Genomic DNA, 26,970 nt, shown 5'->3' with positions numbered 1-26,970 from the left:
ACAAAGTAATGGCTTTCTCCTTCCACAGTCAGCATGCAGATGCAAAGACCACGTAAAGGACACAGGCAGGGTTGCAGCAATTGTTTAATGAGTCTAAAGAGGGAAATGAGGTCACACCAAGTGGAGGCCCCCAATGTGGGGAGCAGAAGGAGAATGCGTTCCACTTTTGCTGTGGCAGAGTTCCCACAGGGCATCTGTTGATGTGCCCAGCAAAGGGAGACAGGCTGCAGGTCCCTCCAGGCTGGTTGCTGGGGTCTCACAACAGACTTTGAGGGGAACACCAGAAAACAAAGAAAAGAGATAAAAAAAGTGAGAGGAAAAAAAGAACAGGAAGGGTAGACATTGGCCGTGTTTAGAGAGCCCAGGTTGACATCTTCCCATCTGCCCTTGCAGGGCAAGCCAGAGATGGTGAGCTGCTCTTAAAACAATGGCATGTAGTTTAATCCTCTGTCCAGCACCATGTTCTGAGTTCCGAGGGGTCCTTATATGAGGCCACTGCTTGCATCTTTAGCAGGGAGGGCATCTGCTGCCACAGTAGCGGCTGGTGATGCAGGAGAGGTCACAGCAGGCAGAGTTGATGGGGACTCCGTCACAGCTGAGGATGCTGCCAACAGCAGCGGAGGTTGAGGATCCCACCACGGTGTTCTGAGGGAAGGAGCTGAGGATGGGGCCGGGCAGGGTCACCACCACCGCAGGAGGCTCAATGACGACGGTGGAGTTCTGGCACTGCCTGACACAGGGCTCATTGCAGCTGTTGGCCAGTGGGGTCGGGCCGCAGGGCCGGCAGCAGGGCTGGCACTGGTCGTAGCAGGACATGTCTTGGGTTCAGAGGTGCACCTGAGAGAAAGGGCAGGGAAAAATAATCACACAGGCATTCATTCCTGTCACCGTACCATGACGAAGCCAAAGAAAATGCAGAGCTGAAAACTGGAGGCTGTGCAGCGATATATGAGGGCTTTTTGGCCTCATCCTTACAGAGCCTAAAAAGAATCACCAGCTCCTATACAGCTACTGCCTGGCCTCTGAGTCCAGAAGCCATCTCAGCACAGTCCCAGACTCCCTCCATGTCTAACCTTCTCCCTGCTTCCCTCTTCCATGACAAGCAGCCCCATGATCTATCATGGAACAAAACCAGTGTCAGCTGAGAGGTCTGCTGAAGTGAGACCTCCTTTTTGAGACAGTGGAGAAGGAGAAGGGGGATCACACTCACCTGACTCTCAAGGAGCAGGAGGCAAGAGAAGTGGATGTGAGAGCGAGGAGCTGGGCTGGCTTTTATCATGGACCTTAACTGCCCCCAGGCTGACAGAGGCTTCCCTTGCAGAGGTGATTGTTTGCTGACAAGTTCATCTTGAATGCAAAACATCCCAGCTAATGCTATGGGCTCTGTTTTGGCTTCCTGAATTGGTGTCTTTCCATTTCCTGCTTTATGCCAGGCCCATTCCCCAGTGGAGGCATCCTTTGTATGACAGGATGAAAGGCCCAAGCATTTCCGGTGCAAAACACCTGATTGTGGGCAGAGGACTCATCTCACGTGCTGGAAGAGTCCAGTAAAGGTCACTCAAGACACACTAAAAGCTGGCTTAGACAACACACACACACACACAGACTCTAATCTAGACCTCTAGGCATCTAGAGTTCATTGAGTAGACTCAAGACACTCAACAAGAGGCTGTCTACACTGTTCAAGGCACAGGACTTGGACTTGACAGAGTCACCTTCTGCAAATCCTGTTTTAAAGAGTTCACTGTGTCTGAGAGAAGACTGATCTGCACTCAGTGAGAGGCAGAGATGCAGCTGATGAGAATAACACGCCCAGTGTGATCCTGCTCACCCCCACAAAATCTCTTTCCCCGCTCTCCATCTGTCCCTGACTACCAGGGACACAGATATGGGCTTTACCCATGGGATGGAGGTGTTTGTAGCTCTGGTGGAACAGTCTGTGGGTTCACTTCTGAGCGTATGATCAAGCAAGCCATGTACATGTTACCAGGTAAAGGCAGGCCCTGCTGTGACTTTAGTTCAGAGGCCACCACTGGACAATTGCAGGCTCAGTGTCTCCAGAAAGATGGTTCATTCCATTTACTGTAGGATGGGATAAGACCTGTGTGTGAGCTGATGTCTCTGCATTGCCTGTGGGAAGAGTCTGTAGAGTCTGTTAGAGTGGGCCCAAATGAAGGCTACAAAACTGGTTGGGACACCTCCACTGTGAAGAGAGGCTGAGAGAGGTGGGGTAGTTATGCCTGGAGAGGAGAAGGCTTTGGGCAGGCCTTCTTGTGGCTTTGCAATACTTATAGGGGGCTTATAAGAAAGAAGGCAAAAGACGTTTTGCCAGGGTCCACAGTGACAGGACAAGGGACAATGGCTTTAAACTGAAAGAGGGTAGATGTAGATTGGACATAAGGAAGAAAAGTTTTGCAGTGAGGGTAGTGAGACACTGGAAGATGTATCCCAGAGATGTTGTGGAAGCCCCATCACTGGAAATGTTCAAGGTAAGGTTAGATGGGGCTCTGAGCAACCTGATCTGGTGAGAGATGTCCCTGTCCATGGCAGGAGGGTTGGACAGGATGGGCTTTCAAGGTCCCTTCCCATGTGTGCAAATGCACTCATGAGCACAGCAGAGGAACATATATGTGACTGTGAACATGCACACACATCACTGACAACTCATGCACCCAATGCCAGCTCTCAGCCTCTCAGGATGACTGTAGGCACGTTCTTCAGACCCCACAGTTAAGGAAATGAGTCAGGCACCATCAGCTTTATTGACCTCAAGAGCTTGACACTGCTTCGGTCAGCTGTTTTCTCTCTAGAAAAGACTCCACCACAGTGGAGTCAAAGCCGCCATGACCTTTCCAGACATTGAGCCTCTTCTTGTCCCAAGTCTGTGGGTCAGGAATAATATAAAATCTAAAGAACATCTACATGGATGCAGCCACAAAGAATCCCCACATGACAATTGAAAATCCTCCTCGATCCTTAGATGCCTGCAAGTGTCCTAAGTGATGTCCTTAGGAGAGATGTGGGGGTGTGAGACCAGCCCCAACTCTCTAGAGGGAGCAGTACCTCAGTGGTGGGCCTGAGACAAGCCAGACTGCCCACAGAATGACAGAATCACAGAATCTTCATTGGTGGACCTTTGAGATCATCGAGTCCAACCATACACACACACAAAAAAAACCAAAACCACAACAATCTCGGGCACTAGAACATGCCCTGAAGTGCCATGTCTCCACGTTTCTTAAATACCTCCAGGGATGGTGACTCCACCACCTCCCTTGGCAGGCCATTCCAGTGCCTGACCACTCTCTCAGTAAAGTAATTCTTCCTAATACCTAATCTAAACCTCCCTTGCTGCAATGTCATACCATTTCCTCTGGGCGTGTCATTATTCACTTGGGAGAAGAGGCCAACACCATCCTCTCAACACCCTTTTTTCAGGTAGTTGTAGAGGGTGATGAGGTCTCCCCTCAGCCTCCTCTTCTCCAAACTAAACATGCCCAGTTCCCTCAGCCTTTCCTCATATGACTTGTTCTCTAGACCCCACAGGGTGCAAACCCTGAGGCTGGGGCACCAGAAATGACACTGACTGATCCCACTAAGAAAGGCACTCAGCCTCTTCAAAACATTCCTGAAAATGCCCTTTATTAGCACTAAGACTAGAAAGAAAGAGAGGACAGTACAGATAACCTTCCATCCCGTCAGAGGGTGGCAACCCAGAGCTGCTCCACATCAGCTACTCTCACAGAATGAATCACAGAATGGCTGAGGTTGGAAGGGACCCCTGGAAGTCATCTGGTCCACTCCCCCCACCCAGCTCAAGCAGGGCCATCCACAGCCAGTTGCCCAGGACCATGTCCAGGTGGTTTTTGAAAATCTCTAAAGAGGGAAACTGGGCAAACTCCCTGGGATACCTGTGCCAGTGCTCCATCACTCCCACAGCACAGTACAATGTGCTGCCCCCTCTCCAGGGCACAGGTCACTGGACGGATCTAGTCCACAGAAGGATTGCCCCATTTTGGTCAGTCGAGTTGGTGGATGAGAACTGGGGGATGACCCAAGAAGTGGAGGATGTGGTTGGGCCTCCAGGAAGTACTATGAGAGGTGAGCACTGCAGGCAGAGAATGAGACAGGGAACTGGCCAGTCTTGTCCTTGCCACCTGCCAGACACACACAGCCTGGTGCATGATGGCCTCAGAGTGCAGTGGGTTGGACATAGTCAAGCAGTGGCCATAGGTCATGGGAATGTAGAGAAAGCATTGTTGACTTCCCAGGATCTGGAAGAAGTATAGCTGGCCATGCAGATTGAGACGGATAAGTCCCCTGGCCCGAGGAAGCCCTCCAGCACCTTTGGACGGAAGACATCAGGGAAGAGAGACTGAAACTTTTGGTCTTCAGTCAATCTGAGCTAGATTTCATCTGCTATAATTCCATTCTCAGTGGCAGACACGGGTTGGGTCCATCATGTCCATCCTTGCACCTGAACACTTTTGTCAAGACATCTGTATTTTCATGCAGGAAATGGCATATGGGACTGTAGTGGCTGCCAAGAGACATTTCCACTGATAAGAAGGGATGAGATCTGCATGGAAAAAAATCCTCTCCCTCAAAGAATGGCAGCCAATTCCTAAGCACAGATTTGTTGTGGGGACCAAAGAAGCAGTCAAGGGCTCTGCACCTGCCTTCAGCACTCATGGGAAGTGCACCCAGTACCCTCGTCCTGGATGACCTTCATGGTCTCCTGCATGTTCTCTATCACAGCAATTTGATCTCCTTCAGAAATACATGATTTCACTGTCCCATTTCTGTGCTGAGCACTCTCAGCTCCCACATGCTCAGCTCCACTTTTGAGCCTTGATGCGTCCAGCAGCATGGACAACTCCACCCTGCTGATGCCTCCAGGCCATAGCCCCTAGATTGGGTGGTGGAGGGGAGAGGTCATCCCAAAGGCTGTTCCCTTCATTACCACTCCTGCCATTCTGCAAGCAACTCATCTTCCAGAGCCCCACAGCCTTCACCCCAACACCCCAGAGCAGCTCTGGCCATAGCAAGAGGAACGGCCTTGCTCAAGAGCTCATGGGGCTGCTGAGACCTCAGGGCCTCCTGCCTTCCTGGACAATTTTTGCCTGATATAAAGCAAGGCATGACCTGATGGTCACTGGCAGCAGAGCAGCCAGGGATGTCTTCCTCAGCTCCAAGGGATGGTTCCAAAAGAGGAGTCACTGCAGGATGTCCCAACCAACCTCTCCTCTGTGAACGGGAATAGATCTCCTTGTGGTCTTACCCCCTTCCACCCCTTCTCTTTTGGCAACTTGGAGAGTGTCCACAGAGCAAAGGACAACCTGGAGGCCACACTTGAATGCAGCAGAACTTTAATGAGTGAAAAGTGGGAAACAAAGTCACTCCAGGTCGGGGCCACCAGTTCATGGAGCCCCAGGGGCAGCTGTGAGTTTGCGGTCCTTGGTCATGAAGAAGTTCTTGCATGATGTCTGTCTTCCTGTCCCATAGAGGGAGAGGGGACAGATGGTGTCCAACAGGTTGACCTTGAGGGAACCTTGCTGCTAAGGGCATATGAAGCAAACAAGGAAAAGAGAAAGAAAAGCAAAGCCATTCATCTGTGCTGAAAACAACATTCTAAAGCTTGATGCTCCGCCCAGCACCATGTTCTGAGCTCCTCAAGGTGTCTCCCTGGGACTTCCCCAGAATCTTTAACAGGGGAGGGACCTTCTGCCATAGTAACGGCTGGAAATGCCAGAGAGGTCACAGCACCCAGAGGTGATGGGCACTCCATCACAGCTGAGGATGCTGCCAACAGCAGCAGAGGTGGAGGATCCCACCACGGTGTTCTGTGGGAAGGAGCTGAGGATGGGGCCGGGCAGGGTTACCACCACAGCAGGAGGCTCAATGACGACGGTGGAGTTCTGGCACTGCCTGACACAGGGCTCATTGCAGCTGTTGGCCAGTGGGGTTGGGCCACAGGGCCGGCATGGCAGGCACTGGTTGTAGCAGGACATGTCTTGAGTGTGGAGGTGCACCTGGGAGAGGAACAGGGAGGAAGCAGAGCACAAGGGTAGGTGAGGTGCAGCCTGGTTACCCTGTCACAAAGGAGTCAAAGCCACTACTGAGTGGGGAGATTGAAGCTTGGACAGGAGCCATATGTTCTTCATCACCCTACAAAGAGCAGCCTGGCCCAGGGAGGCCCTTTTTTAGTGCATAAAACAAACAAAAAAAAAGCCTCTGCTGCGTCCCAGCCTCTCTCTAAGCAGATGTTCTCACATCACGAGAACATCCAAAGCCCAAGACAGGACATAGCCATAATTAGCTGAGATGTGCATCAAGGAGAGATCTCACTTTGGAAGAGAAGGAAAAGGAGCTTCAGACTCACCTGGTTCCCAAAGAGAAGGAGGCCAGAGAAGTGGATGAGAGAGGAGGGACCTGCACTGGCTTTTATACCTGCCCTTCATTGCCGCAGGACCAGAGGCGCCCTTTGCAGAGGTAACGATTTTCTGACAAGCTCATCTTGAATGCAAACCATTGCAGCTAATGATATGGGCTGTGCTTCGGTTTCCAACACTGCTGCCTTTTCATTTCCAGGTTTGTGCCATGACCGTTCCCCAATTAAAGTTTCCTGTGAGCATGCGACTGAAAGGCCCCAGGATTTCCAGGGCAGGATTGCAGCAGTGCAGGCAGAAGACTCAGCTCAAGTGCTGGGTGGGTCCAAAGCAGTCAAGTGACATCAGCCTGGGTCACTCTGTTGGAGGTGATTGAAGTGTCATTCTCAGGAGGAAGCTCCAGCCATCCTCAGCTGGATGCTGAATGACTCCCTCGCATGAGGAACAATGCCCATCCCTTTCCCTCCCCTCTCAGCTCACTCCAATGGTCGTTGTTCCCTCCCCAGGTGTGTGCGTTGTGCTTGCTCTTCGGTTATGACCCCATCCTGCCTACCACGGACCTCAGGAAAAAAGTCTGGCTGGTTTGGACTTGTCCCCACTCTGTGCAGTGTGCGAGTACACAAACAATGGCACGGGCACGCCGGGGGCCTTGTCCTTCCCCAGAAGTTCCTCTGTGTGTCCTCATCACAAGGGAAGGTGCTGCTCATGGTGGGGACATTCACATGAGCACCAAAGTGCAGCAGGTTCCCAGGGAACCCCAGTGCAGCTGAGTGGTGACGGCACCAGCCCCCAGGAGATCTGTCCAGGGAAGAGGCCCTGAAATGCAGCCCCTGCCTCCTGAGCTCCCCTTCTCCTGCCCCTGCAGAGCTCACACTCTGCTGCTGCCCATTTCAGGCCACAGCAAGGATGGATTCACTCCAACTTGGATCCTTAGTTGAATTCAGATGACCAGAATATTGGGAGCTCCTCAGCATGGCTGGCAGTCCCTGCTCCCTGCCTCTCCAGGCCAGGACACAGCTGCTCTCCCCAGCGCTAGAGAGTTCAAAGGATGGGCAAGGAGAAATGCTGAAGAAGCTTGACCATCTCGTGTCTTTGTCATCTTTGTCATTTCTTTCTCCTTCCTCGGCAGTGGCTGCGGGCAGAGCCCAGGTGCAGCAGGAGCCGTCGGCAGAGACCACCGAGGGCACCGCCATCAGCATCAACTGCTCTCACCCCAACATACAGACCGGGGACATGATCTACTGGTACCGTCAGCTCCCGGGCCGAAGCCCCGCATTACTCCAAAGAGTTCTTAAAGACTCCAAGGAGCTACCGGATCCGCCGGGGTGGCTGCGGGTGGCGGCAGACGGCCGGTCCAGCGCCCTGTGGCTCGCCCGGCCCCGGCGCGGGGACGCCGCGGTGTATTACTGCGCCCTGGGAGACACGGGGAGAGGAGCCGGGGCTGCGGCCGGGCAGGAACCGCCGCGGGCGGGGCCGGGCGTGTGTGTCGGGGGCGGGGGGACATCCCCGGGCGGGCCCGCCAGGGGGCGCTGCCGCTCCGCCCGCCGGGGCCGCCTCGCCCCGGGGCGCTTCCCCCGACCCACCGCCACCGCCACCGGCTCTGGCACCGGGACCCTCCAGGCCCCACAGCCCCCGCGTCCCGCAGCCCCGGTAGGTTCCCTCGACGCGGCTCCGGCACCGTCCACCGGGCAGAAGCCTCCTCCCGCCCCTCACCCCCCGCTCACCCCCCACACTCCCACCGGGACGCACACAGAACCCCCCCGCCACACTGCCGGCGGCGGCGGGGCAGGAAGCGCGCCCGGAGCGGTGGCGGTGTCCGGCGGGGCCCGGCAAGGAGCGATTGCAGCCGCCGGCCCCGCTGGCTCCCGGCCAGGAGCAGCACCTTTCTGCCCTGCACAGGGCGGCGAGCGGCAGAGACCCTCCTGCCCACCGTCAGCCGGACACACCTCGCTCCTGCCCCACGGACCGGCCGCTGCTGCTGCTCCACGGGCTGGGGCAGGCGATCTCTTCCACCCCTCTTTCGTCCCCATGCTCACATAGAACCGAAACTGATACAGGGTCAATGCAAGTCACAAAGTTACCCTGTCACAAAGGAGCCAAGGCCACTACTGAGTGGGGAGATTGAAGCCTGGACAGGAGCCATGTGTTCTTCATCACCCTACAAAGAGTAACCTGGCCCAGGGAGGCCCTTTTTTAGTGCATAAAACAAACAAAAAAAAGACCTCTGCTGTGTCCCAGCCTCTCTCTAAGCAGATGTTCTCACCAACCCGCTGCCTCTCTACACCCTCCTTTCAGGGAGTTATAGAGAGCATAAGGTCTCCTCTCAGCCTCCTTTTCTCCAGGCTGAACACCCCCAGCTCCCTCAGCCTCTCCTCATAAGATTTATTCTCCAGACCCCTCACCGGCTTTGTTGCCCTTCTCTGGACCCGCTCCAGCACCCCAATGTCTTTTTTGTGGTAAGAGGCCTTAATAGCCAAATTTGTGATAAATTAGTTAGAGAATGATAAACTGAGAGGAAAATTAACTGGAAAGTCAGGCAGAAAGAGTTGTGATCAGTGGGGCAAACATTTACTAGTGGGGTCTCTCAGGGATCAGCAGTAGAACCCATACTGTTTCTTGATCTCATGAGGAACATGAGAGGTGTGAAGGAAGACACTCCCACCAAGGCTTTAGCAAACACTGCCTGTGGGGAACAGGCGGAACACTGAGCTGTGTTAGTTCAAGTGTTCTGAGCAGGTCCAGGAACCACTTGTTCAGAGGAGGCAGCGAAGATACTCTGGAAGTGCCCTATGACAGGAGTAGAGGCAATGGACAGCAGCTGGAACACCAGGAATTGTCATGAAACAGAAGACTAAAAGAAACAGTGAGTCAACGAATGTATTTCCCAGGGAGGCTGTGCAGTCTTCATCCTGGGAGGTGTTCAACACGGGACTGAATGTGACCTTGAGCAATGTGGTTTGTTCCAATCAGGTGTTGATGTAGATGACCTCTCACCCACATCCTGACTCTGTGACACCCACCAACCCTTTCCCGGTTCTCCCTGACCCCTGGCCACCAATGGGCACATTTGTCCTCACATTCCCTCTGCCACAACACAGCTTTGGGGCATGGTGCTGGGACTGCACAGCGGCAACTGAAGGGAGGCTCTCAGCCTCCTCACTCCCACCCAGAGGAAATCCGTGGCTGCCGGTTCCAGCCCCGGAGCTGGGAGACAGCTCGGGGAAGCTGGTGCATGGCCTGGGCCAGGGCCCTGCTGCTGTGCCAGGCTGCAGCTGGCGCTGTGCCGGCTTCTCCTTGCTGGAGGAGGACGGGGAGAGTCCCTTTGGCAGTTGCCGCAAGTGGTGCCCGTGCGGAGCCCCTGAGCCCTCTCAGGCCGGGCGAGCCCCCGAGCGGCGCCGGCGCAGGGCTGAGCCCCGGGGCGGAGCTGGCGGCGGAGGAGAGGAGAGGAGGCGGCGGAGAGGAGGCGCGGCGGCCGGAGCAGAGAGCCGGGGCTGGCGGGGCGCAGCGAGGCGCGGGCGGCGGAGCGGCGGGATGCGGCGGTGCCGGGACGCAGGGCTGGCGGGGCTGGCCGCGCTGCTCCTGGGTGCGTGGGGCTGGCGGCGGCGGATGGGGGCCGGGGCTGTGCCCGAGCTGTTCCCCGGGGAGCCCAGCGCCGACTCTTCGCTCTCCTTCCTCAAGGGATCTTTCCCCCTCCTGCTTCTCTGCCATCTCTCGTCCCCCTTCCCAAACCCTGTTCCTATTCTCCCTCTTCCTGAACCAGCTCTTTCGGTACAAGCTTGCTTGCGTGTACACCTGATTCTTTGTGCTACCTCTTCTTCCCTTGTGCAATCATCAAGTCTGATTGCCTTGAATATAGCCCTCTCTCCTTCAGTGTGACAATCCCTCTGCCTGTCTACTCTTCCTCTCTTTATCCACCCACCAGCCTAGCCACCCATCTCTTGACCAATCTCTCCATGCATCTACCATTCTTCAACCGTCTTCCTACTCTCTGAGACCCCTGTCCCATCACCTCCTCTGCTTCTTTAATATCTGTAGGCAAAAGACTGTTTTCTTGCACCATGCCGGTATTCCACACATCCACTCCTCACCCACGCCATCTCCACTCATTGAGCATTTTCTTGCTCTGGATTCAGACCTTCATCCTTCGGTGTAACACCCCTAATTCTTCTGTCCCCTCTCCCTCTCACCCTCCATCCGTCCATGCAACTGGCTTTCATTCTATCTCTCCGTGCATCAATTTCAAATTCCTTTCCAGACTTTTTCCCTCACTTGACACACCCACACCAGGATCATCGCATGTGTCCCCATCCATTGCACCTGTTACTGCCTCTTGGCTCCTCTTCTGAAATATTTCTTGGGAAAAAGAACCATCTTCCCTGAGTGATGGTTCATGATCTTTGTCCTTTCTTTCTCGTTTCTCTCCAGTGGCTGCGGGGAGAGCCCAGGTGCAGCAGGAGCCGTTCGCAGAGACCACCGAGGGCACCACCATCAGCATCAACTGCTCACACCCCAACAAAAAGTTATACGACTACATCCAGTGGTACCGTCAGCTCCCGGGCCGAGGCCCCGCATTCCTCGTGAGCAGTGTTACAGAGTCCAAGGATCTACCGGACCCACCGGGCCGCCTGTGGGTGGCGGCAGACGGCCGGTCCAGCGCCCTGTGGCTCGCCCGGCCCCGGCGCGGGGACGCCGCGGTGTATTACTGCGCCCTGGGAGACACGGCGAGAGGAGCCGGGGCTGCGGCCGGGCAGGAACCGCCGCGGGCGGGGCCGGGCGTGTGTGTCGGGGGCGGGGGGACATCCCCGGGCGGGCCCGCCAGGGGGCGCTGCCGCTCCGCCCGCCGGGGCAGCCTCGCCCCGAGGCGCTTCCCCCGACCCACCGCCACCGGCTCTGGCACCGGCACCCTCCAGGCCCCACAGCCTCCGCGCCCCGCAGCCCCGGGAGGTTCCCTCGACGCGGCTCCGGCACCATCCACCACGCAGAAGCCTCCTCCCGCCCCTTAACCCCCGCTCACCCCCCACACTCCCACCGGGACGCACACAGAACCCCCCCGCCACACTGCCGACGGCGGCGGGGCAGGAAGCGCGCCCGGAGCGGGCGCAAGGAGCGATTGCAGCCGCCGGCCCCGCTGGCTCCCGGCCAGGAGCAGCGCCTTTCTGCCCTGCACAGGGCGGCGAGTGGCAGAGACCCTCCTGCCCACGGGCAGCCGGACACACCTCGCTCCTGCCCCACGGACCGGCCGCTGCTGCCGATGCGCGGGCTGGGGATCTCTTCCACCCCTCTTTCGTCCCCATGCTCACATAGAACCGAAACTGATACAGGGTAAATGCAAGTCCTAAGTGGTTTCTTGCTGGTAACTTTGTAAATCGGCTCAGATAGACAATTGCAAACGGAATCCTCCAGCTCCACTCTGTTTCTGGAGTGCTCCTGCTGGTCTTGCAAAGGCATTCTGTAGAGCTGGCAGTTCTGCGTCGGCAGGAAGGCAGAACATGAGAAGGAGAAACTGATTGTCACAGACACCTTCAAGTGTATCCCACAGTGCCTGGTGATCAGGACATAGAGCTTGGGGCACACAATTCCCCTCATCCTCAGACTGAGAGCCTTTGGTGCTGAAGGGAAGTCCAGGAGATGGGAGAGAAGCTTGAGCTGGGCACTGGTTGAAAGACACATCTGAGCCTCAAGGTCAGACCTGAGGAGGGAGCCACAAAGAGATCTGCTAAGTTGCCGTAGGGGGCTGAAGGTCCGTGGTGGGAGCTGGAAAGACACCTCCGGGCATGTAATCCTGGGCCCAGCCAGTCCCCAGAGAGGCACGTGTGGTTGTAGGAGCTGAGACAGCAGTGACAGTCCATGTTCACAGGCTTCCGGGGCAGAGACGAAAGGCTCAGCCTCTTCCCTGCCTCAGCTGGGGCCTGTTGTGGCAGCCATAGTTGTATTCCAAGGGAATTCCTTGAAGGTCTGCAGTCACTGGAGAGCAGAGGGCAGCCCACCGTCCTTCTGACATGTCCTCAACTGGACAACAGGACCCTGAAGGCCTTGTGGGAGCGAGGTTGTGAATGGGGGCTGCTGTGCCAATAACCTGCCTCCTGCAGTCTCTGCCAACTGTGTGAGAAAGGCTGTGGGTGAGAAGGGGAAGAGGAGCCCTGTTCCAGGCAGCAGACACCAGAAGACAAGAAAGCCAAGTAGCCCTTTTGCTTGTGGGATACTGAGTTCTGGAGCCCAGAGTGGAACAAGCAGCTGGAGGCTGTGGGTTCTGTGGGGAGGGGAAGGGACAAAGAGTGACTGCCTGTAAAACAGAGAGCTGTGTTGCTGTGTCCTCCCCTACTAAAGTGAGGGAGTGTGTCTGTCCCTGTGTGGCTGGTTTCTGCAGCAGATGCTCTTCACAGAGATGTTTCTCTTCAGGTTCCTCCTCTATGGCCAGAGGAGAAGGGAGAGAGTGTGTGACACCTGGGTGCAGGCACTTCAGTGTGTGCCTGGTCCTCTCTCCATCCTGACCGTCCCAGGGACAGGGTGGACATGGGTGCATGCAGGGGTTCCTTCTCCATCTCCTGCAGAGCTGTGTGCTGGCCCGTGCAGCTGGCTAGGTGGTGGGTGTCAGGAGAAGTTCTTGAGGCCTGCCTGTCTCTTTCACGGACAGTACTTAAACCATGAGTCTGTTCTCTCTCTCTCGAGCCTTCCTGTGGTAGAGGTTGGGGGACAGACCCAAAGAGGCCTGCCTGGAGAAGCAGGGAAGGACTTTTGCTCCTCCCTCTGGGCTGTGCTTTCGAGGCCTCTTTGATCTGGCAGAGGCAGAAGAAGAGGTGAAGGTGCAAGCATCAGGTCCTTCATGCTGGCAGGTTCCTGGGCACTGCATGAAGGGAGAGCGTGACATGGTCCTGATTTTCCTGGCAGTGCTGGTGGAACTGGCAGACTTTGGTGAGATGTGACTTTCAGGCTGGGGAGCATGAGGCAAGAGTTTCTGTGGCTGGTGGTGGAATGAAAGAGACATGAGTTCTGATTCCCTGGGGAATCTGGGAGAGTTTCTGTAGGGAGATCCGGTGCTGCAGACGGGCATGGTAAATAATGTGGGATCTGTCAGGATCAATGGGCATAAGAGGAGGAAGAAGGCATTCCCCTAAATATGCAGGTACTGACAATTCTTGAGGGATCTGTTAATACACATTAAGCCTGAAAAAAAAGGGAGCGATGCAGCACACAGCAGCTTCTCTGCCGGATGTTTTGGATCCAGTGCTACCAGTCTCCATAGGGATGGTCATAAAGAAGGAGCAGCAGAAAGAAGTGTGCAGGGACAGACAGCTCGGCATTTCAGAGACTGGGAAAAGTGAGACGGAAAGTGGGGACAGTGAGCAAGCTGATGAAGTGACAGACAGGTCCACAGATAAGCAAAGCTGAAAGCCCTCTCTGGTTTGACAGGTCATGCCCAAAAGGACTCTGTGCTCCAGTTCCCACCACAGATGACCATCCAGGCAGGACACAACGCGACTCTGCATTGCAATTTCTCCAGCAGGTATTCCAATCCCTCCATCTTCTGGTACCAGCAGCACCAGAGCCAGTCCCCTCAGATGCTGCTCTGGGTGTACAAAGGGAAACCTCAGGTGGATTCAGGGAGGTTCTTCTCTGTAATGTCTGTGGAGACCTCCCAGGTACTTCTGCACGTGCAGGACGCCGAGCTCCAGGACAGTGGAGCCTATTTCTGTGCACTGAGCCCACACTGGTGCCCACAGCTGGCAGCAGTGCACAAAAAGGTGGGGGTGCTCTGAGGAGCGGTTCCCTCCCTGCCTCTGCTTGCATGGAGCTCTGAGCTCAGCCTGCCCAGCAAGGGCACCTGGAGCTGTGGTGAGGTTGGACCCCTTCCTCCCCAGCCTGTGCTGCTGTGAAGCACATGCCAGCGTGACTTGCACAGCTGCATCTAGACCCAGGGTCTTTGACAATGAAAAGAGTCCAAGAAACCTGACTTGGGGCACGCCCTTTGGAGGCTACACCATAAAGACGCCAAACCAGGCTTGTAAATGCCCTCAGCTTAAAATAGCAGGTACCCCAGAGTGAGACCTCCACTGATGACCACAGCTGTCTACACTGTCCAGAACCTAAAACTGTGTTGGATTTGTCAGAGGCATCTTCTGCAAATCCCGTGTCCAAGGCTTCAATGTGGTTGAGGGGAGACTGATCTGCGCTTGGTGTGAGGGGGAGATGCAGCTGAGGAGAGTAATGTGCCCAGCTTCAGCCCCTTCACCCACACATAAGCTTTCTCCCTGACATCCATCTGTCCTCAAGTTCCTTGGCCATGGAGATGGTGTTTAACCATGGGATGGGGGTGCTTGGAAGGCTAAATATAAGTGGGCTTATTGCTTGGTGAGGATGGAGTCCCAGTGACAAATGACACAGAAAAGGTTGACGTACTGAAAGCCTATTTATCCTCAGATTTTACTGGTACGGCTTCTCCTCAGTCTACCACATCCCTGAGCCTCCCCACAGACATGAGCACAGCCAGAGGAAAATGTACATGAGCACGATCATGCACACACCCCACTGAGAACATGGACTCCTGACACCAGCTCTCAGCCCCTCTAGAGAGCTCTTGGCAAGTCCTTCAGACCCTACAGGTAAGGAAGGAATCAGTCACTGGCCAGTCCCATCAGTTTTAGCTGAGCTCAAGGGTTTGGCAGTGGTTCAGTCAGCTGCTGTCTCACTGTAGGACAGAGAGAAACCACAGCGGAGCCGAAGCTGTCATGGCCTTCCCAGAGACAGAGCGTCTCCGCATCTCAGGTCTGTATGTGAAGGATAATATAAAAACTAGAGAACATCCCCATTGCTGCAACCCCCCAAAGAATTCCCACATTAGAAGGAAAAGAAAATCCTGCAGCATTGGAAACTCCCACCTGACCTTGTTGATGTCCTCAAGGGTCTGGAACCGGCCCCTGCCCTTGCAAAGGGAGCGGTGCGACAGTGACACACTCATGTGGCAGCAGAAGGGTGTGTGCCTGGGACAAGCCAGCCTCCCCTCAGGCTACAGACACTGAGGCTGGGACATCAGAAGGGATGGAGGAGTGAACCTGTCTCTAGACCCAGTTGAAGGTAAACACTCTCTTCAAAAGTCAGAGAAATGTAGGAGCAACATTAATTTACAGAGCAGCTGAACACATGGTTTGGCTGCCCTGGGAATGCTCATGCATCCTTTTGATATTTTCCCCATTTTTAAGGGACGTGCTGGCCTTTTTTTCCTCTTGTGTTTTCCAGGCAGGTGCAGGTGGTGTCACTGCCTGGAGCAAGAGGGAGCTGCCTGCAGCCTCCTCCGTTACCATGAGCTGGCTGAGTTTCTCTTGCAGCCAAGGTTCCTAATGGAAAACCCATGTTGCACATAATAATGCAAGAGTAAGGAGAGTGTACTTGGTTGACCTGGCAAGGCTTTGCTAGTGCAGGGGCTGCAGGGCTGGCTTCTGTGAGGAGACACCAGAAGCTGCCCCCCCGGGTCTGGCAGAGCCACTTTCTTCCCAGGCCAAACAGGGTTCTTGAACGGCAAATGTGTCTGCTGGACAACCCCAGCTTCTAACCATGTTCTACTGGTTGGGGAGGTGTCAGCATGTCCTGGAGCAGCCAGTCCTGCTCTGAATCTACAGCCCTGGAGGGAGGGACCCGCACAATGTGGAGGATACAATCCTCCCCACTGCGAGCTGAGCAGATACGGAAGGAATATTTTCCCCCACTGGCTATTGAGCCAAGGAAACAGGCTAGTAGGTCAGCAATAGCAGTTATATATTAACAGGATGTTAGGTCAATAGGTTAATGCTTATGGCAATATATCAGAAGGGAAACAAAGAGGATGTTGGCCAAGAGAAGAAACAAGAGGTAAGCGCTGCAAGTCAAGAACAGCCAAACCGACTAAAACTAGTTTGCGGTTTGGCTGAATCCCAATGAAGATCTAAGCCTGCGCGAACAAGAAAGGTTACTAGCGGTGACCAAGAGGAGTCTCCTTACTTCATCATGGGGACCCCCGGCGACCACCACCAGGAGGCACTGCGCAGATGCAAAGGGGCGGAGAGTATGGAAATGGCCTTGAGAGGCTGATTTTGGTACGAAGTGGGACAGGACATACATATGTATAGGCGTCTTGCAACATATATTGAATATATATAAGTTAGTAGCATAAAGATAGGGCTTTTGGGTTTTGAGGGCGTGCACAGTTTGGTGGGATCACCCCCCTGTGCTGCCCGGCGCTGAATAAACATACCTACTTTACAACTTTATAACTTTAGAAGTTGTGGAGTCTATTTTCCGAATGTCAATTTGGCGAGCCAGCCAGGAGGAACTTTAATCAGCTGCGGGATCAACTGCAGAGAGGACGCCCCTAGGCGCGCCCCGAGTACTTTCCTCGGAGGAGCCTCCACTCCCAGCTGCTCACCGTGGGAGTAGACAACGACCTTCTGAAGCTGCAGACAAACAATATGTTTAAGGGGGGCCATGGCCAGGGCTGCTGGTAAATCGCACAGAGACATCTGGCGTACGGCATAGTCCCCGTTTGGGAGGGTACCCAATTTGATATTTGGTAAGGGGATTTGCTTTGCTGACTGATAGAGCAGTCATTAACGGTTTGAGGGTCAATTTGAGCGAATCCGAGGTTGCCGCTGCATCTCGTTTAAGGGAGCCAGGACGGACCTGCTAATGATTGTATAAGAAGCAGGAGAAGGGTAAGCGGGCCTCATATTATAATCCAAGTAACAAATAGACTTAAGTTTTGCCGGCCATGTATGTTTGAGAAGTATGTATATATGAAGTGTGTGCATGTGTGAGATGCAGCAGAGCTGTGAAGCAAGTGTGGAGTTCTGATCTGCGGTTCCGTGTTCTCCGTGAGGAGGCCGGCCGGAGACGAACGAAGCATTTGAAGCGCCTGATTTACACTGGCGGAATAGAGAAAATTCTTCCTCAAATGGTTTGGGCTTGAACCTTGGGAATATCTTAACGAAGGAGGGGGTTGGGTAAGGGGGGGGGAAGATAAAATCTTATTGAAAGGAGTATATTTAACCCCAACCAATCAAATAATGACTTTAGACTGGGAGCAGCCTGTTGTAGATAACCTGCCTGACATTTCAGACTTGAACCCCTGGGTCGATGGCTATGTCAGGGTGATCCCTTGCCTTGCGTGTGGAATAACTCTCGCACATAAGTCAATCGGGAACTGGCATTTGAGTTGGGTATTACTGGAGTGTAAAAGTTGTAGAAGGAGGTGGTATTGTCGGTCAAGGAGACGGAGGGTGGAATGCCCTAAGTGCCAGTCCCCTGAACTTAATTATTGGAAGAAAGACCAGGAAGCTCCCAAAATAATAGGGCTAGCGTGCGGTAAAGGGAGCCTAGTCCCAGACACCTGGGATGTGTGGGAGGGGGACTGGGAGAAGACGAAGGAACTCTGCAGACATAAGTTTGGGTGGAAACTGAGAAAAGGGAGAGAGATTGGTGATGGGCAATAGTCAAGGGGGTATCCTGAGAAAGAGCCCTCTGGGGTGTATACTTGCGCACTGGAAAGACATTGCTGGGACCCGAGGGACGGAGAATAAAAGGACCCTCATAAATATTGTAATCAGTGGTGGCCCCCGTATAAGTTAGAGGACAGGGCTAAGTGGCCGTTTAATGGGACCCTGGATTATAACACCATACTACAACTTATGCTCTTCCTAAGAAGGGAAGGAAAGTGGGATGAGGTGAGCTATGCAGACATGTTCTTTACGCTCCAAAATCATCCGGAGTGGCAAAGAGACTGTGGGTTGGTACCGCCGCAAGAACCCACGGTACTTGCGCTTGAACGGGAGAATAACAAGGAATTGGGAGGTAAACTGTGGTGGTGCTGTTCTGCCTGTAGCATAGGGCAGCGGTGTATAAAGATGGGGAAAATACACCAGGGGTCCGAACAAGATCTTAGTGACCTACTTAACCCCCCCCCCCTCGTAACCGAGAAAGAGATGGAGAAAGAGATGGGGAATCAGATAGAGCCTCTCCCCGCAACAGCCCTATAGTCTCCCGAACTTGGGGAAATCAACAGTCCTACAGGCACCCCTTCGGGAAGCGGTGGGACCTGAGGGAGGAACGAGATTGATTAAAGTTCTGTTTTCCACCACCGATTTAGAAGCATGGAAGAGAATAGCTAGGGAGTATAGGAATGATCCCATAGTTGTGGCTAGACATTTCCAGTTCATTATAAAGCAACACAACCCGGATTGGAACGACATACAATTATTGCTGGAATATATGACTGAAACCGGAAAACAACTGATCCTGAAAGTAGCTGGAAATTTAGTGGAAGACCATTATAAAACAGCGGGAGAAGATGTGAAAGAATATTTCCCACTACAGGATCCGAAGTGGGACCTGAACCGATCTGTGCATATGGATCAGCTGCAGGCCTATCAGGGATGGATTCTGAAGGGCATGGAAAGAGCTATCCCGAAAACTATCAGTTGGTCAGCTCTGTACGCTATCAAACAAGGGCCCTCAGAATCACCATCTGAATTTTTAGACCGGCTAAGGGATGTAATGCGCCACAGTACACCCTTGGATCCCGGGTCAGAGGTGGGGATCCAGCAGCTGGTGTCGTTGTTTTTGGGGCAGTCGACGGGAGATATTAGGCATAAACTCCAGAAACTGCGGCCGAATGAGAGCAGGAATTTAGAGGTACTGCTTGATGAAGCTTGGAGAGTGTTTAGCAACTGGGAGGAAAAGTAAAAAAGGCCAGAGAAGGATAGTGGCTATTACTAGAGAAGAGGGAGATCGAAAGGCCAGACGGGGGCCACCCCGGCTAGGCAGGGACCAATGCGCTTTGTGCAAGGGGTATGGTCATTGGAAAGGAGAATGTCCCAAAAGTAAGAACAAGGGACGAGTTAGTGGGCAGGGGAGAGTGGTAGTCCACATGAAAGAAGATTGACGGGAACCTGGGAAGTCTACCCTAGCGGATCCCTTGGTTGCAATAAAGTTAGGGAACGAGCAAAAAGAGGTGGAATTTTTGGTGGATACGGGAGCAACATATTCAGTTCTGAATCAAGCTTTAACCCCCTTGGGGAATGAGTACATTATGGTCAAGGGAGCAACTGGCCAAAGTGAAAAGGCATATTTTTGCAAACCTCTTAAGTATAAAATGGGGACACAGTGGGGTATTCATAGCTTCCTATACATGCCAAATTCTCCCAAAGCACTTTTGGGAAGGGATCTGTTGGAACAGTTGGGAGCGGTTATAAAATTCGAGAAGGGGGAGGTTACACTGGAGGTAAAGGATCAACAGTATATTCAGATAATGAGCTTATCATTGACCAACCTCTCCGCAGAGGGAAAGATCAATGAAGAAGTTATTAACCAAGTTTATCCTGGGGTATGGGCCACAGATGTGCCTGGGAAGGCTAAGAATGCACTCCCTGTTAAAGTACAGCTCAAGGAAGGATATCAGCCAGTAAAAATCAAACAATACCCTCTAAAAAGAGAGGATAGGGAAGGAATCCGACTGACCATATAAAAATTCCTCCAGCTAGGGATATTGAGAGAATGTGAGTCCAACTTCAATACTCCTATATTGCCAGTTCAGAAACCCAATGGTTCATATCGGATAGTACAGGACCTGCAAGCAGTGAACAAGATGAGGTACAGAGGACCTGTACCCAGTGGTGGCCAATCCATATACTTTGCTTACCACACTAACCCCCGAGCTAACTTGGTTTACCGTTTTAGATTTGAAGGATGCCTTCTTTTGCCTCCCTCTTCACCAAACCAGCCAAAAGTTATTTGCGTTTGAGTGGGAAAACCCCACGAGCGGGCGTAAGACTCAGCTTACCTGGACAGTGTTGCCGCAAGGATATAAAAACAGCCCAACCATATTCGGCAATCAACTTGCAAAAGATCTAGAATCTTGGGAGCAGCCACCAGAAGAAGGGAAGCTGCTACAATATGTGGATGACATCCTAATTGCTACAAAGACAAAAGATGCATGCATGGCCTGGACAGTAAGCCTCCTCAACTTTTTGGGGCTCCAGGGGTATCAAGTATCCCAGAAAAGGGCACAAGTTATACAACAAAAGGTAATTTATTTGGGGTATGAAATCAGTGCTGGAGATAGAACCTTGGGGAGGGCCTGTAAAGAGGCCATATGCCAAACTCCAAAACCCAGAACGGTGAAGGAATTGCAGACCTTTCTGGGAATGACTGGGTGGTGCTGGTTGTGGATTTGTAATTATGGACTGCTTGTTAGACCTTTATATGCGTTAACCACCACGGACCAGAAGTTCCTTGAGTGGGATGATGACTCCGAGAAGGCCTTCGAGTCACTGAAGAAAGCCCTAATGTCAGCCCCAGCCCTAGGATTGCCAGATGTGAGTAAACCATTTTTCCTTTTCTTCTCACAAAAAAAAAGGGATTGCTCTAGGAATCTTGGCGCAGGACCTAGGCCCATATCTTTGAGCAGTGGAATATTTCTCCAAACAATTGGATACAACTGTGAAGGGATGGTCTGGGTGCTTGCAAGCCGTTGCAGCAGTAGTGTTAAATATACAGGAGGCCCAAAAATTCACTCTAGGCCAGAAAATAACTGTATCGGTATCCCATACGGTATCTGCAGTATTGGAAGCTAAAGGTGGATATTGGCTTTCTCCACAAAGATTCTTGAAATATCAAGCTATAATGGTAGAACAAGATGATGTAGAAATTTTAGTCACTAATCTTGTCAATCCAGCCTCTTTCCTTGAAGGAAACATGGGAGAACCAGTCCACCATGACTGCCTAGAGACTATTGAGGCAACATATTCGAGACGCCTGGATTTGAAAGATAGCCCTATAGACGATGCAGAAAACTGGTTCACAGATGGAAGCAGCTATGTCCTAAGTGGCGAGAGACACGCCGGATATGTCATTACTACCAGTCAGGGAATAATAGAATCAGGACCTTTACCCATAAACACTTCTGCGCAGAAAGTGGAAATAATTGCTCTGACCCGTGCTCTGGAGTTGGCCCAAGGCAAAGCTGTCAACCTTTATACAGATTCAAAATATGCCTTCGGAGTTGTGCACGCGCATGGAGTTATCTGGAAGGAGAGAGGATTATTGAGCTCGCAAAGGAAAAACATTAAGCACGCAGAGGAGATCCTGAGACTGTTGGAAGCAGTACAGCTCCCGGAGAAAGTGGCGATTATGCATATCAAGGCGCACCAGAAGGTGAACTCGGAGGTGGAAAAAGGAAATGAGCTGGTGGACAGGGAGGCAAAACAGGCAGCCAGAAAAAAGGTAAAAACGGAAGGGGCCTTGATCCCTGATGGGCGAATCTCCTTAGAAGGTAAGCCAGAGTACACCAAAGAAGACCAGAAACTTATTACGGATCTAGGAGGGTCATTTAATCAGGATGGGTGGGCCCACACCCCACAAGGGAAATTAATTGTTCCTTCCTACCTAATATGGTCCCTGGTAAAGGAGGAACACAGAAAGAGACATTGGGGAGCAGAGGCCCTATATAAACACCTAGTCAGAGAAATCACAGCTAGAAATTTATATATAACAGTGAGACAAGTGACTTGGCAATGTGACCTCTGCCTCCAGACTAATCCCAAGAATATCCTCAAACCAGAAATGGGCCAAATTGGGAAGGGTAATGGGCCCGGGCAACAGTGGCAGATTGACTTTTCGGAACTCCCCAGAAAAGGGGGGTATCGATATTTATTGGTGCTAATGGATACCTTTTCAGGTTGGCCAGAGGCCAACCAGAAACCACCAGAACCGCCAAAGCTCGAGAGGTGACCAGGGTGTTAATACAAGAAATAATTCCACGTTTTGGGGTTCCGGCAACTATATCCTCGGATAGTGGGCCACATTTTGTTTCAAAAGTAGTACAACAAATTAGCAGGCATCTGGGTATAGATTGGCAACTTCATACCCCATATCGCCCCCAGTCGAGCGGCCAAGTAGAAAAAATGAACCACCTAATTAAACAGCAAATTGTGAAATTAGGGCAAGAAGCTAATTTGACCTGGCCCCAGTCCCTTCCCTTGGCTCTTTTGCAGATACGAACTAGGCCAAGAGCAAGAGAAGGACTAAGTCCCTTTGAAATTCTGTATGGAAGACCTTATGGGGTACAGAGAGGAATGTCCACACAGGTTGGAGAGGAAGTCATGACCTCCTATATGGTGGCATTAAGCAAACAACTCAGTAAAATTGGAAAGTATGTAACTGGAACCCGCGGTAGAGGCCTAGATGGGCCTGTTCATAACATACAACCTGGAGACTATGTTTATGTAAAATCCCTCACAGAAAAGACCCTGGAGCCACAGTGGGAAGGACCATACCAAGTCCTCCTGACCACATTCACCGCCGTCCGTATCAAAGAACAGAGTGCCTGGATACATCACACGTGAGTGAAGAAAGCCCCCCGCGGGGTTTGGATGTCTGAAGTTAGTGGACTGTTAAAGCTCAGATTACAGCGGTAATATGTCGGGTGGATTGCGCCTGGTGCTATGTCTGTTCCAGATGGATCAGGTAGTGGGGTGGCAGGGAAATTCTTACATACAGTTGACCCAGAGTGTTATATGAATTGCAAACAAAACAAGTTGTTGGGTCTGCACACAATTGCCAAGAGATTCCAAGCAGGGAACTCCCTTGATAGGGGTACCACTACCCCTTAATGTCTCATGGACAAGCCCTGAGTATTGGCGAAACACCACACTAAGGAAAGACTCTCCCACTAGGTGGGGATGGAAGCTAGATGTTAGCCCTATAGCAAGATCCGATGTAAAAGATAGGTGTTTAGTAAGTGCGGGAGACGGCTCACCTGTTGGAAATTACATGAACTGCGATCTAAAGGCCTTGCTGAATATGACACAGGTAGACCGTCAATTCTGAAGGCATCATTTTACTGGTTTACCGGTACCCTTGGGTTCAGGGTGGTATTGGATATGTGGGAACGCGGCCTGGAAAGTCCTACCCTTGGGGTGGCAGGGAGTGTGTACACTGGGAGCTCTAGTCCCTAACTTTACTTTTATTGAAGGAGACCAGCGAAAGAAAGGGAGGGTGCAAAAAAGACGAAGCGCTTCCCCACCTGCTAATCCCCTTGTGGAACGCTCAACTGGTTATCAAAGCTTTATGCGTTGGTTTTTCCTTGGCTTGGAGTCAGGAAGCTTGAAAAAGCAATAGTAAACATATCAACAGTGATTGAGGGAATTGAGAATAAAACCTTGGATACTATCATAACCCTTCAGAAAGAAACCTCTAGCCTGTCGTAGGTAGCTTTACAGAACCGTATGGCTTTAGATCTATTACTGGCTTCACAGGGAGGGGTTTGCACTGTAATTAACACCAGCTGTTGTACGTATATAGATCAGAGCGGAAGGGTTGCCACTGATATAAAAGGCATCCGAGGCCATATGCAAATTTTACATGGTGTGACCCAGGACGACACTTCATGGGGATTTTCCAAGATATGGGAAAAATTGACTTCATGGCTACTGAATCTAGCATGGCTTAAGCAGCTGTTTGTAATGGTTATAATGCTCGTGATTCTGTTTTTGATTCTTTGCTTAATGATTAAGTGTGCATTTAAATGTTGTTTAAATACAGGAGATTCTTAAAGTGAATGGAAGAGAAATCGGTTGAGGCAGAAGTTGGAATCTAATAAGTATTTTAGGGATTTAGATAGTAAAGGAATTTACTAGTTTGTAGAAAAGGGGGGATTGAGCCAAGGAAACAGGCTAGTAGGTCAGCAATAGCAGTTATATATTAACAGGATGTTAGGTCAATAGGTTAATGCTTATGGCAATATATCAGAAGGGAAACAAAGAGGATGTTGGCCAAGAGAAGAAACAAGAGGTAAGCGCTGCAAGTCAAGAACAGCCAAACCGACTAAAACTAGTTTGCGGTTTGGCTGAATCCCAATGAAGATCTAAGCCTGCGCGAACAAGAAAGGTTACTAGCGGTGACCAAGAGGAGTCTCCTTACTTCATCATGGGGACCCCCGGCGACCACCACCAGGAGGCACTGCGCAGATGCAAAGGGGCGGAGAGTATGGAAATGGCCTTGAGAGACTGATTTTGATACGAAGCGGGACAGGACATACATATGTATAGGCGTCTTGCAACATATATTGAATATATATAAGTTAGTAGCATAAAGATAGGGCTTTTGGGTTTTGAGGGCGTGCACAGTTTGGTGGGATCACCCCCCTGTGCTGCCCGGCGCTGAATAAACATACCTACTTTACAACTTTCTAACTTTAGAAGTTGTGGAGTCTATTTTCCGCACGTCACTATTAAACTTCTTTCCTGCTCATGGATCATGGTTTGGGATATATATCGGGGCACTCTCAGAGCCCACCTCAACCTGTAGGTGGTGCATACCCTCCTAACTCCAACCAAACTGCAAGGTTAGAAAGACCTTTCTAGACAGTTCTTCAGCAACCCCCTCACCCTGATTTTGTTCACATTCATCACTTTATTCCTGGGGTGATAGGGCAGATTTCCATGAAATTACTTCTGCCCCATTATCCAGCAGAGCTATAACCCATTGCTAATTACGCTGGCCCCACAGTGTTACAAGTAGAACATAAGGGTTCATTCCCACCTATGCCTGTCCCTGTTCCCACCCCTGTCCCCACACTGAAGAGTGGATGCCCTTTCCCTGGGCTTGTTTGCAGGGAAGGAGGAATGCCACCATGTGCACCCCCTCCCCCTTCTCCCTCTTACTATTTGCTGCCCAGACACCTTTGAGCTGCTGTGCCTGCATCTCACGCGGGGCCGCTGCTTCAGCTCCAAACATCCCCACGTCTATTTCCATCACGGCAGTAACAACCAAACGCAGCACGAGTTTTCCTTCCCTTTGCTCTACCCCGCATTCTGTGAAACAAGTTAATACTTCAGGCGGGCTGGGACATCCAGCAAATTCCTCCTCACTTTCCCAATTCACCGGAAAATCACCTGGGCCAAGTGTCTTGTCACTGCCCCCCATGACTGTGTGTGGGGCCAGCCAGGCATTCAGTCCCTCTCTTCTTCACTGTCCTTTCTCTGCAAAGGCATTTCCCATGGGGACCTGATGACTCCAACAAGTGTTTTGCACCAGGAGCTGCGACTTCATTTTTATTTGTGGATTAAAGTCTCTCAGACTCTGTCAAGTATGGCTTAAAATGCTATTTCTTAGACTAAGGCTCTGAAGCAAGAGAAGGCAGAAGAGATGATCCTACATCCTACAGAAGCCTGGCACCCTAAGCTATGTGCTGTCTATCTCCAATCAGGGCACAGCTCACCACGCAGGTGCTGTACAGGAAAGGGTTACCCCATTTTGCTCCGTCACACTTTTAGAGGATTTTCATAAAATAAAACACCTCTATTCATCCTTTCTGCTGTCAAACAGAAGCGATGTTCCCATCTGAACCTCGTGCTGTATATTTAGACACAGGCAAGGACACCCATGTAGTGTAATCGCTGGCATCGAGCAGGAGCCATCTAAAGCTCATCAGACACAGTCAGGTGGATGAATTTGTCCTCTTGTCAAGGGGTTTGGGCAGCAACACACAGCTCTGAAGGCCAAGCTCTGCATGGAGCACAGCAGAGCAGAGGCCAGGGCCTCTTCAGGGTACACGGATCACTGAGTCGTTGATGTACAGTGGTCTTTGGGTTAGGGTGACCATACCCTGCCAGTTGTTTACTTCATGTGAAGATATACCAGCTCTTGAACCTGCTCAGAGCAGATTTCCCATCCTTCTTCCTTGGGGTGTAAATCAAGGGGTTGAGCAGGGGCATAAGAACAGTGTGAAAAAGAGCCACTGCTCTGCCCAGTGACCTTTGGAGGGGTCTCCCATGTAGGGGAAGACACATGGGCCATAGAAAGAGGCCGCAGCAGTGAAATGGGATACATGGCTGAGACAGCTCAGTGCCTGCCTTCTGCACAGCAGAGCCCCAGCGTGATTTAAATCACCACAAAAAGAGAACTTCCAATTGGCAACAGTGTCCTTAGTTTGAAGCATAAAACCTGCCTGGATCCTGTGCCCTTTTCCTACCTTTCCAAGATCTCCTCACTTGTGCAGCCAAACAAGAGGTCATGTCAAGAGCCAGTAGCAGGGCTCTGGCAGTGCTTTGGCCAAAGGGCTTATTCATCTCTCAGAAGAAACACCATCCCTCTCTCTTCTACAAAGCCAATTGCAGATGTTGTCCTCATTGCAAGGACCTGAGGCACCTTCTGCTTATTACAAGGTTCCGTGCAGTAGGGTTAGGAAGTTCAACTGTGCTGCTGATGTTGATGGTTATTAATAGTATGACCAGGGAAAAAGGATTTCAGGGATGCAAGTGAAATGCCCTTACAAAGCTTTAGGCCTTCAGCCATTCTGAGATATGCTTCATGAGCCATAACTCCCTCTTGATGGAGGACATTGGTGGGGGATTTGCATCCTTCCACTTGTACACTTATGTTAAGACATCTGGATTTTCACGCAGGAAAAAGGATATAAGATTAGTACTTCCCAAGAGATATTTCATCCGATAAAAAGTGCTGAGATTAACATGTAACATAATCCCCAAGAATGGCAGTCAGTTCCTGAGCACAAACCTCTGGAGGGACCAACGAAACCGTCAAGACCACTGAGACC

General features: G+C 51.9%; 2 protein-coding genes across 2 annotated transcripts in view; both read right to left on the bottom strand.

The window, feature by feature from the left end:
• Window positions 1–507: 507 nt before the first annotated feature.
• The window catches only part of LOC141474804 (feather keratin Cos2-3-like), a 28,354-nt gene continuing 1,891 nt past the window's right edge, over window positions 508–26,970 (bottom strand). Inside the window, 1 exon segment of the mRNA XM_074162883.1 lies at window positions 508–730. Within this exon segment, the coding sequence (XP_074018984.1) occupies window positions 508–730 (223 nt within the window).
• On the bottom strand, window positions 5,706–6,461 carry LOC141474805 (feather keratin Cos2-3-like). The gene is made up of 2 exons (XM_074162884.1): window positions 6,383–6,461; window positions 5,706–6,064 (listed from the first exon to the last, which is right to left on the bottom strand). The coding sequence occupies exons 1-2, from the start codon at window positions 6,459–6,461 to the stop codon at window positions 5,706–5,708; spliced, it is 438 nt and encodes a 145-aa protein (XP_074018985.1).

Source organism: Numenius arquata, chromosome 23 (assembly GCF_964106895.1).
Source record: "Numenius arquata chromosome 23, bNumArq3.hap1.1, whole genome shotgun sequence".
Lineage (NCBI taxonomy): Eukaryota > Metazoa > Chordata > Aves > Charadriiformes > Scolopacidae > Numenius > Numenius arquata.
Note: the sequence above shows the minus strand (reverse complement) of the source record. Positions and strands in the feature narration are given on the sequence as shown.